General features: G+C 43.3%; 1 protein-coding gene across 3 annotated transcripts in view; it reads right to left on the minus strand.

The window, feature by feature from the left end:
• The window catches only part of PDLIM7 (PDZ and LIM domain 7), a 56,200-nt gene extending 45,879 nt beyond the window's left edge, over window positions 1-10,321 (minus strand). For 2 of the 3 annotated variants that reach the window (XM_014060688.2, XM_087709325.1), the window contains exons 1-2: window positions 10,185-10,321; window positions 2,014-2,120 (exon numbers count right to left, since the gene is read on the minus strand). In XM_014060688.2, coding sequence (XP_013916163.2) covers window positions 2,014-2,118 — 105 coding nt within the window. In that variant the 5' untranslated portion in view covers window positions 2,119-2,120; window positions 10,185-10,321. Of the gene's footprint in view, window positions 1-2,013; window positions 2,121-9,881; window positions 10,011-10,184 lie in introns of those variants that run through there. The other variant, XM_014060689.2, reaches the window with a different exon arrangement.
• Between the last annotated feature and the right edge of the window lie 1,924 nt (window positions 10,322-12,245).

A 12,245-nucleotide genomic window follows, 5' to 3' on the forward strand; every position in this document is an offset into this window, starting at 1 on the left:
CCTGTCTAGGCTGGGGCTTTGTTAAGAACTGGCTGTGAGCCAAGAGAAACCCTTTTCCAAAAGGAGAGAGGGAGGAGGAGGGGGAATAGCTGGGGCTGTTTCAGCAGAAAACCCTCCTAGCAGGAAAGCAGAGCTCATTCCCCCCCCCTCCCACCCACCAGATGGGCTCCAAGAACACTTTTGCAGGAATAGCCAAGCACAGGATTTAAAAAAAGGACTGCCCCAGACAACTAGAAAGAGAGTGGTGCTCCGCAGGGTGAGAGGTACAAAAACAAGAGTGTAGGAGCGGGTTTCCACGGGGAGGAGGTGCCTAGCTCTGGGAGACTTCATGGTGCCCTTCTCCAGCCCTGAGGGCTTCTAGCTCATAAAGAAACCTTCTGCTTTGCCAAAGGGCTGCAGGCGTCAGCAGTGGCTGCATTCAGCATTCCTAGGCTTATAAGGCAATTCCAAGGTGGGGGGTGGGATTGTCTGCAAGCAATCCAGTGACAGCTTTGTAAGCAGCCAAATCAACCCCGAGAGGCACTTTCAGGTCAAGAATGGTCCACACTGTTAAGATGGCCCCCTCAAGCCCAGATAGAAAGCCCAACGTACCCTTAATAATGAACAATAGGAAATACTGGAAAAAAATGCCTGCAGATCCTAAGGAGCAGCTGCTTACTAATCTTAACACTGAAACAGCCTTCGTGGCACTTTGTGGCTGAAACGTCTTATTTTGGAGAGGGGGAAAATGTCAGTCCCAGAAAGTACACAGACATTACTTTTCTTAGTGAGATTTATCATAAATGGTTCGCCTTTGCTTTCTTCTCAGTACACAGAGAGACTGATTTGCCCAAAGTCACCCAGCTAGCTTTGTGCCTAAGGCAGGACTAGAACTCATCATCACCTGGTTTTAATCCCAACATCAAACTGGCCCGTCATGCATCCATTATTGCCTTATAAAGAGGCAGTTGTGATTCCTGCATAAGGCATGAGAAGCTGAGGCATTTAAAAAGTATTTATCGTAATGCTGTTTTGGAATTGGAATTGAACATTCCCAAAATATTGGTTCTCTGTAATCTCAAGATCCCACTTGCAACTCAGAAATGTTTGCATGATGATTGGTACAATAATAATACTGACAGCTAGTCTATCTGTTTGGGAGCTTATATAAGCAGAAAGGATTAGTATAAATAACCAATAAAATAAACGCCAGAGAGTGCCAGGTTAGTAAGACCTTATTTGTACTGTCTTGTGGCTTTTCTGCCCACAGTCTCTCTGGCAGGAGAGTTAATCTCTAAGCTTTCCTGTAAAATGTGTCAAAAATATATAAAATGAATAGGGAAAGTGAGGGCGGCTCCTATGTATTTCATTTTGGAGATGCAGAGACAGAGCTTAGAGTGAGTAATCTCCCAAAAGATCTGTGCATCTTATTCTTATCCTGCTACAAAACTCAGTCTTATTTTGCCTAAATGGGAAACCTCCTGAATTTGCAAAAGGGAACCTAAAAAAAGCCCAAACCCAACAGCTGGAAAGAAACAAGATTGATTAGGTACCAACAAACATCAGCTGCCAGTAATGTGTCAAACCGAAACTGCTGCCCTCTGGATCAACTAAATTACTCATCTTGCCAACACATTTGGAACTGCAGGCATGTGTGTATTCATATTACCACAATCCCTTCCTGTACTGCTATCTCCACCTAGCCACATGGCAAGAGCTATTGCCACAGACTCAAAAATAGTGTGTGGGATCTCCGAGAGCCTGATATCAAGTAACAGCCTAAATGCTGAGGTCCTTCTCATGACATCATGGGAGCAATCCAAACTGGCAGTTTCCTGAGGGAAGGGCCTTGCTTGGCTTGGCGAACAAAACACAAGCCCACAACTTGCTGTGAATATTTTAACTTAAATGTTTGCAACCAAAATGATGAAGTAACACAGCAGTCGCAATGTCTCAATATCCTCCATGGTAGAGAGAGAGAGAAATGAAAAATACAACAGTTCCGTTAATGAAACTTTAGATGATACTACTTACCCTGGAAATGGAGAGTGGCATGTTGAAGTCCTTGCCCCCTTGCAGTCTGAACCCCCATGGTGCTGGTCCATCCAGAAGAACCTTGTAGGAGTCCATGTCGCACATTTCTAAGGGGTTAGAAAATATTAACTTAATAGTTACCCAAAACAGTAGAAACCAGAAACATCAGGCATGCAGAAGAGGGGCGGCGCTAAATGGTGGCATGCTGCAGAGCAAGATCTTACAATTTTACGTTTTTTACGCAAACAACATTGCTCAATTGCTGCACTACTAAACTTCTTCCATTTGCTCCAGAGCTAGTTTCATTCCCCACCCACTTCTTTACAGAAAAATCCCACAAGCTTTCTTTGTCCAAAAACATAGTGAAAGCCTGTTAACATGAGAAGCCGAGGTACTTCTCTATTGAGTTGTATTTCCAATAGCCTTGATGAACAGGAGCTTCAGATATTTGGTGCCAATTGACATGGTGTTTGGATGGGCTTTTTTATATTCCCATCAATTTTGCTTAGGTTTTATTAAGTCCCTGAAGTAGTTGGATAAATAAGATATACTTAGGTACTAAATTTACTCCTGGACAGGTACAAATGGGAGACTGTTTTTTTCCCCTTTATTTCATTTTTTTTAAACAGGTTTCACATGCATTTATTTAATTAAACAGAACAGAGAAGGAAAACAATAAAAAACAAACAAAATGGCATTATATATATTCAAGGACTTCTCATACATGCATTTACATGATTATATACAGTACATAATTATCATATTTCATTAGATCTACTGTATGTATGCAACTTCATAATTCCAAGTAATGTCATGTCTTCAATCCATTCATTAATTGGGGCCATAAATGATTGCTTCCAATGTGAAAAGGCAAAACTTTTAGCAATCAGAAAGGTACAGAAAATCCATTTTTTTGCTCAGCCATCACTTCCATGCAATAAGTATATAGTTCAAAAGAGTACTGATGACCAAACCATCCCAACCTGTCTCAACCTGTCTCAAAGTCAACTTAGTATGTGGAATGATACTTTGTTAGAACATAGCAATTTTAGGATAGTACAAAAATCTATTTTTCTCATGGCATCTCCAAAAACAATATTCTTCTGAAATGGGGCCCAATCAGGATGAAAGTTCTAAGATCTACTAAAAATTTCAGTAAGTATGTTCCCACTGTTTAGGCAAAATGGAAATCTGCAAACTCCTTGTTCCATTCAGTTTTTAAAATGCATGGGTTAAATTTATCAACAAGAAGTATTTTTAAAAATGCTAATTTGAGGAAATTTTGCCTCTAATAATGTAGGTATCCCTAAGGCTGTTGGACCATAAGGAAGGCTGAGCACCAAAGAATTGAGGCCTTTGAACTATGGTTCTGGAGAAGACTCCTGTGAGTCCCTTGGACTGCAAGGCGATCAAACTGGTCAGTCCTAGAGGAGATCAACCCTGACTGCTCTTTAGAAGGCCCGATCCTGAAGATGAAACTCAAATACTTTGGCCACCTAATGAGAAGGAAGGACTCACTGGAGAAGAGCCTAATACTGGGAACGATTGAGGGCAAAAGAAGAAGGGGATGACAGAGAATGATGTGGCTGGATGGAGTCACTGAAGCAGTAGTTGAGAGCTTAAATCAGAGGTGGGTTGCTCCCGGATTGGGGAAACTGGTAATGGTGGTGGCGGGAGGCTGTGTGTGCGCACCAGCACATGCACATACACGAGCAAACCTGTAGTAAAAAAAAACGGAAAACCACCACTGGCTTAAATGGACTCCACAGGATGGTAGAGGACAGGAAGGCCTGAAGAAACATTGTCCATGGGGTCACGATGGGTCAGTCACAACTTCGCAACTAATAACAAAAGCTGAAAATGGCAGAGTTATGTATGACCTAGTGCTTCAATCTATTTAACTCAGTATGACTGTTTCTCCCTGCATACTTCAAATCAATGGAGTTTAAGTCAACTTCCTATCTTCCCTATCAAAATAGGGGAGATAGGACAGCACCTCCAATTCTAGAGCACTGTTTCTCAACCTTGACAGTTTGAAGATACGTGGACTTTAACTCTCAGAATTCCCCAACAGCATGCAGGCTGGGAAATGCTGGAAGTTGAAGTCCACGCATTTTGAAATTGCCATAGTTGAGAAAAGGGGTGAAAGCTACTCACCTTGGCTACCGGTTCACAAATGTGAAAGCTCCCTCACATTTGCAAACCTGAAATTAAGGAGAAACTTGCTAACAGTGAGAACAATTAACCAGTGGCACAGTTGCCTTCAGAAATTGTGGGGGCTTCATCACTGGAGGTTTTTAAGAAGAGACTGGACAGCCACTTGTCTGAAATTGTATAGGGTCTCCTGCCTGAGCCAGGGGGCTGGACTAGAAGGCCTCCAAAGTCCTTCCCAGCTCTATTCTGATTGATCCTAAGATCCGTCCGTAATCATGTTCTGCACCCCTATAACTGAAAAGGAAATATCTGATACGAATACTATTCTAGAGAGATAGGAAACGGTGGGGGGAGTGTTCTGCTGCTATGGCTAGGACAATTGATCAGAGCTGGGAAGTTTCCCACACTCCTGAACCCTGATACCCCTATGTAGCATGGTAATGGTAAGAGCTTTTGTTCAAACAACGATTGGAGGACCACAGATTCCCCACCTTAGCAAGCTGCTGGGTGGCAAATAATAGCAATGCCTAGAATCTCCCCTAAATATTAAGGAAGAGATACCTTCTCTTAGACATGGCTATCACCTACCTCCTTACAACATAAGATGATTAAAAACCCCTCCCTGTACAGTAAGCAGGAAAGGTTTCCTCTGAACACAAAGCCCTTCCTTTGCCTCCTCCATTTCCCACAGGCAGTGCGTTGTCTATATAAGGCAAGCATTACTGTCATGTTCCAAGGATTGCTCATCAAGGCTGCAGCACTCACTGGGAACTCTTCCAAGTGTCAACTTCGTTCTTATTTGATCTAATAGACATCAGGACAAATCAGAAGGGAAAATGAAAAATGTCCTCCCACACCCAAAACCTTTTCTTTCTTTTAATGCAGGATGGATGGGAAAGTATATCGTGAAGACAAACTGGGGAGCGGGGAGTATAATGAACCCCATCTGCTCCTTGAGAAAAAAACACTCTGGCGGCAGCAGCAGCATACAAGTTTGAACCATCCTTTCCTTTGCACCCTTGGGGTACTTCAGCTTGGAACATTTCCAAGAGTTTAATATCTTCTCTCCTTGGGAATCGCAGAGGAACATGCTTGGCTGGAGGAATCTGAGAGCCTAGGTTTCTCCCACCTCCTCCCAAACCTGAGTCGGCAAAACATGCCTGGGCGGGCAGGAGGAATGTCTTATGCCTCACAACAAGAGCTCACTCATCAGTTATTTGACTGCCTGGTGCAAGGTTTCTACAGCATCCTCAGACTCACCGGAGCATCCCCAGCCATGAGTACCAGGATAGAGAGTGGCAGCATCCTGGGTTACTCAGCAGGTGCAGTCTCAGGCTACGTCTGTGTTTCTCAACCTTTGCAGCTTTAAGATGTCTGGTCTTCAACGCCCAGAATTCCCCAGACAGCATACTGTCTGGGGAATTAGCAATAGCAATAGCAGTTAGACTTATATACCACTTCATAGGGCTTTCAGCCCTCTCTAAGCAGTTTACAGAGTCAGCATATCGCCCCCAACAACAATCCGGGTCTTCATTTTACCCACCTCGGAAGGATGGAAGGCTGAGTCAACCCTGAGCCGGTGGGATTTGAACAGCCAAACTGCAGTCAGCTGAAGTAGCCTGCAGTGCTGCATTTAACCACTGCGCCACCTCGGTTCTGGGTATTGAAGTCCAAACATTTTAAAGTTGCCAAAGTTCAGAAACACTGAACTACACAAACTAGGACTTTTTCGTTATGGGGTCCATGGTGTTCTCTGAGCTTGATTGTTTTCTTGAAGATGTTTCACTACCAACCAAATAACATCATCAGTGTAAGTAAGGAAGTGGGGTTTGCTCTCATTTTATGTACTAGTGGCTTGCCCTGTTCTTGGGAGTGGAGTTGGTGGTTCCTTGATTGGGCTGTTGTTTACTGTTAGCTTGTTTGTCTGAGTTGGTAGTTTCTTGACTTGTTTGCTTTTGTAGTTAGAAAACTACAATAATATAATCAGCTGTCCTTTGATAAAACACACTGGATATGGAAAAATAAAGGTGAATCAAGGTGCTGGGAAAAAGAAAGGCTCTCTCTAAATGCAGGGGAACACTAGTCAGCAGAGACAGGTTTTCATACAGTCAGATTTCTGCCTTACTAATATCTATGCTTTTCTCCGTAGTGACCAAATTTTGAAGCAATGTGTCAGTTGGATAGGGTAACATACCTACATACACCACCAGGCACTGCTACGATTTGCCTACTGAAAAGGAAGGAAACAGGAACCACAGAGATTCCAGAAACAGACTCTGCTTCCCTCAAAGCACTCTGGCATTTTTAAAGAATAACAAATGTATTTGTTTACATGAATCAGAAATCACTTCGTCGTCTTATTCTAAACAGGCATACATATCTATCCTAGCTGGGAGGAAGGTCTGAAGTATTGAGATTAGCATTAAGGTTGAAATGAAGAAATTATATTCAAGCAGACTTAACAATTTTTAAAGAGCTGATATGCACATTTGAATTTGTGTGTATGTTACTAGTGTTTTCCCAAGATGGCTGCCCTGATATGCATATCCAATCATCAAATAATTCATTTATCAAAAAGTAAACTGACAAATTATCATCCACAAATGGATTCTTTCCACAATTTATTTTTGCCTTTTTTTCTGAGCTAGTAAACAAAAATAAAGAAGAATGGACTGTGTAACCATCCAGGTTTGTGGACATGCTACAGACACAAGAATCTACGAGAGAATGAATTATGACAAAGGTGTCATAACCTCATCATGCAAATGATATAATTGAGAAACCTCACAAGACCTCATGATGCAAGCACAGAATTTTGTTTGTAATGATATTGTGACACAGGTTATCATTTTGTCACAGTGGATTATAATAGATATCTTTAATTTAGTTTTAATTATATATCTCAATATTGTCAGCCACTCAGAGTGGATGGCCATAATATATTTAATACATGCTTAGGCCTATAGTCTTAGAGTTATAAATAATGTGAAATCTCCTCTAACCATGATAACCATGCAGTTATCACTAATTTATACCAGTTTCCAAAACTCCTACCCCAAGTGCACTGTGGCTGAATAACACTAGCACTTAAGACTTATATACCGCTTCATAGTGCTTTACAGCATTCACTGAGCAGTTCACAATGTCAGCATATTGCCCCCAACAATCTGGATCCTCATTTTACTTACCTCAGAAGGGACTGAGTCAACCTTGAGCCGGTCAGGATTGAACTCCAGGCTGTGTCCCGCTACAGCCTTCCCAAATCTCCTGAGCCATCAAAAGGTTGCCCATCCCTGCACTTTAAATTTAGAACCTCTCAAAAACTTAAGTCAGGCAAAGCAGAGTATTTGACAGGTACGAAGGAAGTTCCAATATAAGAGAATTTCTGTAACTCTGGACTGAACTGTAGAATTCTTGGTGCTCTCTGAGCTTGGTTGTTTCACTGAACAAACATTTCATTGCCCAAATGTGACTTGCACTGATGATGTTACCTAGTTAGGTAATGAAACGTCTGAAAGCAAACAACCAGGCTCAAAGAGCACCAGGTGTTCCACCAAGGAAGTTGACCATAGCATAGCATCTACAGGTAACCCACTCTGACAAGGAAATGGTAACCCACATACCAACATCATGAGATAAACTGTCCCATCTGTATGTACTATATACTGTCCCTTACAATACATAAACCAATCAGAGAGTTCATTTTACGAGGTCAGTCACGCATTTCATCACTTGCTTTGCTTCCCCTTCTCGATCCACATTAGAATTCCTAATGATCCAAGGATCTTAAAGCAGAATATAAACCTAAACTGGAAAGCTAATCAATCCGCTGACAGGTATTAACTAAAGAGTGGGGAATAAGGAGAGGCTTCTGCCTTGAAACAGAAGAGAATGATAAAATTACTCAAGCACTTCTGTACTGTCTTGAAAGTAAAATCACTCAGCAATGCTGGAATCCACTGTGCTTTTTAAAAAAGGCAGATACTTTTCCATATATATTACCAGCACTAAAGAAAAGCTCTGTTGAATTTTAGCTTTTAATAAATAGCCTCCTACTCCCTTGCAAAGTTTAACATAAAAATACTCCTCCATAATAAAACTTTTAGAAGCAAAAAAAGAAAAAAGAAATATCCCTTCCTATTTTCCCTCTTCACTTTGGGAAAGGAAAACATATCTTCTTATTTCATTACTAGCTAGGAGTGACCCAATGGATTTTTGTTTGCTTGTTTTGCACACAAATCTCTCAACTTCAAGGAGGCAAGTTCTGTCCCAAGAGATGGCATGTTTAAGATCCCTGACGTTTGCAAACATCAGAACTTTCATCTTTTCAGAGTAAGGTCACTTTGGAGTGGAAGCCAATAGAAGACATGGAGAATGACTAGGCTTCCTTTCTCACTCTTTAACCCTGCACTTCTCCAGAAACAGTTTATTCATGATGTGGATTCAGCTGGCAGTTCTCCCAAATGGAAAGAAACAGATGAGCAATAGCCAGGGAGTATTACTCCCAACCCCAATCCCTTTTGCAAATCTTTTTCCTCACTAATCTTGCTGCTTAAGATAAATGACTTAATAATTCAATAGTCCTGATCAACCACACTCTCCTTAAAATTAAATTTAAATTTTGACACGTAGGAACTGAACTTTCTTTTGGTTAGGATGTCCCTTCCCATAAGACTGATGTCACAGAATACCGTCAGAAAGAAACACACATATGATGTGCATGTCATTTAGTTTATTTGTTCACCTGATAGAATAATTTCTTTAAGATATCCAAACAAGAACCCCACTATATAAGATCAAAAGATCATTTTGTTCAGAATCCTGTTTCTAAATGGAATTTAGAAACTAAATGTTTCTAAAACTCCATTAAAGAACAACTAGGATTCTTCTTCCTGCTGTCTTGTTTTCAGAGATATACTGTTTGCATGGAGGGTAATATTTATCCCTTCCAAATCTATTCACAATCAGATTTTTTAAAAAGTCCTAGAGTTAAAATGTCAGAGAAGTGCTTTACCATCTTTATAGCATCCCAGCTGATGCCCATTACAAAAGCCACACTATTCACTGCTCGCCTGGAGCTGAGTTCTCCTAAATGTTATAATACTGTATTAAGTTGAGCTCGAAAATACCGTATATAAATGACAACACTCGAAAGGTCCATTTGCTAGGAGGCAACCTGTGACAGAATACTACTGTACACAGGGGACTTCCCCACCTTGGGACAGCCCAGGTGCATTGGGAAACACAACTCCCATCATCCATAACCAATAGCATCGAGTGATGTAGTCCAACAGACTGGAATAGCTAAATTCAGGGAAGGCTCATCATGTTCATGTTTTCTCCCTTCACGAAAAGCCCGATCCCACTTTCTCCGTCGGCCGAAGCGCGACCCCACACCCCCGGTTCCCTTCCCCAATTGAGAGGAGAGCCTGCCGTTGTCTGCAGCCCCGCTGACTCCCAGAAAACGGGGCGTTCCGATCCGGCACAGGAAGCCGGGAAAGCCGGCAACATCCAAGGAGCTTAAAAGCTCATAGCAGACGCCTCAAGGGCCGCGCAAAAAAAAAGAGAGGGGGGAAAAAAAGCCCGGACAGTGTCGCAGCAACCTGGACTCGGGGCGCCGAGGCTACGCGCGCTTTGCATCGGTCTGCCCCTGGGTGGCAAGATAGAACCGGGGCTGGGGCGGACGGGAAGGGTAGTCTCTCTAGATGACTTACTGGGTGGCCCGGCTCTTTCCACCTCCGGGAGACGCGCCGAAGATGCGGAGTGGGGAGGGGAGGAAAAGAGGTGCAGGAAAGCAAGCAGGGACCCAGTGCCGTTTGGCTCAAGGACGGTCGCTTTGCACGGCGCGATCCGGGCTACGACGGAGACACACAAGTCCCGTCTCGGCACCTATTTTAGTGGCCGGTCTCTTTCCCCTCCCTCCGAGGCTATAGCAACCTTAACGCTCTCCCAGAAAAGGCCAAACCTACCGCCTTCCCGTCTCTCCCCCCCCCCCGCCCCTAAAGTGGGCTACCTACCTGCAGGGCCCGCGCACGGCAGTCTCCCGCCTCGGCTCGCACGGAGGGGAACCCTCAATGCTTCAGCGCGCTCGCCGCCGCGCAGACGAGAGCGAGCCTTATATATAGATATCCCTCGCGCTCCTCTCCGGCCGGGATAGAAGAGCCCCGCCCGCTCTGCGTTTAGCCAAGCCCCCTGAGCGCCTTTGGGTAAGGAGCGCATGCGCGGCAGTGGGAGCCAGCGCCTCCTCGACCCGAAGTCTCCCCCTGGAGTCGCTGCTGGGGGTGATGTCTCCGGGGAGGGCGCGGCCGCCGCCGGTGATTTCCAAGCCCAACGATCGCGGGACTGGATAAGCAAGAAAGGCGATCCCGTTTGGGGGAGAAGATGGGGCGCGCCCCGTTGACATTCGGCGGCTAGCCAGCTCTTGAAAGCCTTGTGCAGAAGCAAGACCGGGAAATTGTGGCTACTGCTCCCTTTCCAAGTCGGCGGGATGCTTTAGGGTTGTCGTATTTGAACACAGGGAAATAGAGAGCTGCTTAACGCCTGGAAATGTTGGGGCCAGGGTGAATGGGGGGCTGTGGTTACTCTTTCCGGAAGGAAACAGAAACTTTGCATATGCTCAGGAGATACTTGTTGCTTCACACAACTGAGGCGTAAAGATCTCTGACTGAGCTTTGACTGACTTAAACCATCTGTAAGCTGATTTTATTTTTTGGGGAAAAAAGGGCAACTCAAGGGGGAACGATTTGAAATTGGGGGGATTGTTTCCGCAGTCCATCTTATCCACTCCCTGGGTAGAGAAGCGTAATCCGATGTGCGGGCAGTCTGGGAAGTGGCCCAGATAGAATTAAGCCTTTGGTGCAGTAGAGCATTCCAAAGTCAGAAAACATGCCATATAAAGTAATCGGTAACAGCGCACATGACCCTTATGTTTGCAGTACTTTCCCCAGAGGAGGCAAATAATAGATGCCAGGGTACTTCATTACACAAAACCAAGCACACAAGAGACTCCTCTTCCAAAGGGACTCCCAGCAATGAGAATGCAGCAAACACTGCAAAGCCATTGTTGCCATTTCCGATCAGGCCACACTCAACCTCTCTTGAATATGGTGAAACTTTTTTTCCTATTTGATTCTTTATTGCCCACATGTGCATTGGTCCAGATCATAAACATGGATTTGATTTAATTGTTATCAAGCACCGGGTTGTTAAAGGTGCCAAATAAACTTTTTTATCTACTGATCCTGAGTCAAATTAAAAAGGTTCACCATTAGGTAGAGTAAGCTGTCTCCCCTAAATGTATGGGCTTTTGTGTACAGAGCAAGCATACACAATAGCTCTGACAAGAGTTGTACGTACACAAAGCCATCTTGGGTTTATAGCATGTAAGGCAATTACTTTTAAGTGCAATTTAAGGGACATTTCCATGTTGAAAACAATGAGCAAGACTGGACTAGTTCCTTGCGTGAGCAAAAACTGAAATGATACCATTTTTGGGATAAAACCTCTGAGGAACGTTTGCAGTTCGTACAGGAATCTAGCTTTGTCCAAAAAGCAAGGCTGTTCTCTCTGCCTGAGTGTGATGAAGTAGACAACAATTAAGCTGATCCTGGTTTTATATAAAGGGTGTGACACATCTATTCTTTACAAGTGGGGTTTAATTTTGTATAGCTTCTCAAGGCTCTGAGGCAGGAATTTCCCTACAGAAAATAGCGGTATTAACTAATGAGCTTTTTATTGGCCAATTACTCTAATTGCATTGAATTTACTGAGAGGAATGGGAATATCATTTTTGCAACCCACCCGTGCCTTCCCAGAGTTTTCTTCACATTTTTTCTTCTTACCAAAGAAAACTTAAGAAAGCCAAAATCACTGGATAGTAATCTCAAAATTGTTATTAGCAGTAGAAACTCTCAGTTTGGAAGGACTCCAAAGCTTTCTAATGAATTTTCAACACCTCTGGAAATTATAATGCCTGAGCTTCTTCCAGGAGTCACAACACTTATACTAGCTTCAGACAATTGTGATGAGGGTGGATCTTCAAACTTCTTTTGTGTTTTAACTTGTTGAAGCTATGTACT

Source organism: Thamnophis sirtalis, unplaced genomic scaffold (assembly GCF_051295495.1).
Source record: "Thamnophis sirtalis isolate CommonGarterSnake01/CBP01778 unplaced genomic scaffold, rThaSir2_p1.2 scaffold_3, whole genome shotgun sequence".
In the NCBI taxonomy this organism is placed as follows: Eukaryota; Metazoa; Chordata; class Lepidosauria; order Squamata; family Natricidae; genus Thamnophis; species Thamnophis sirtalis.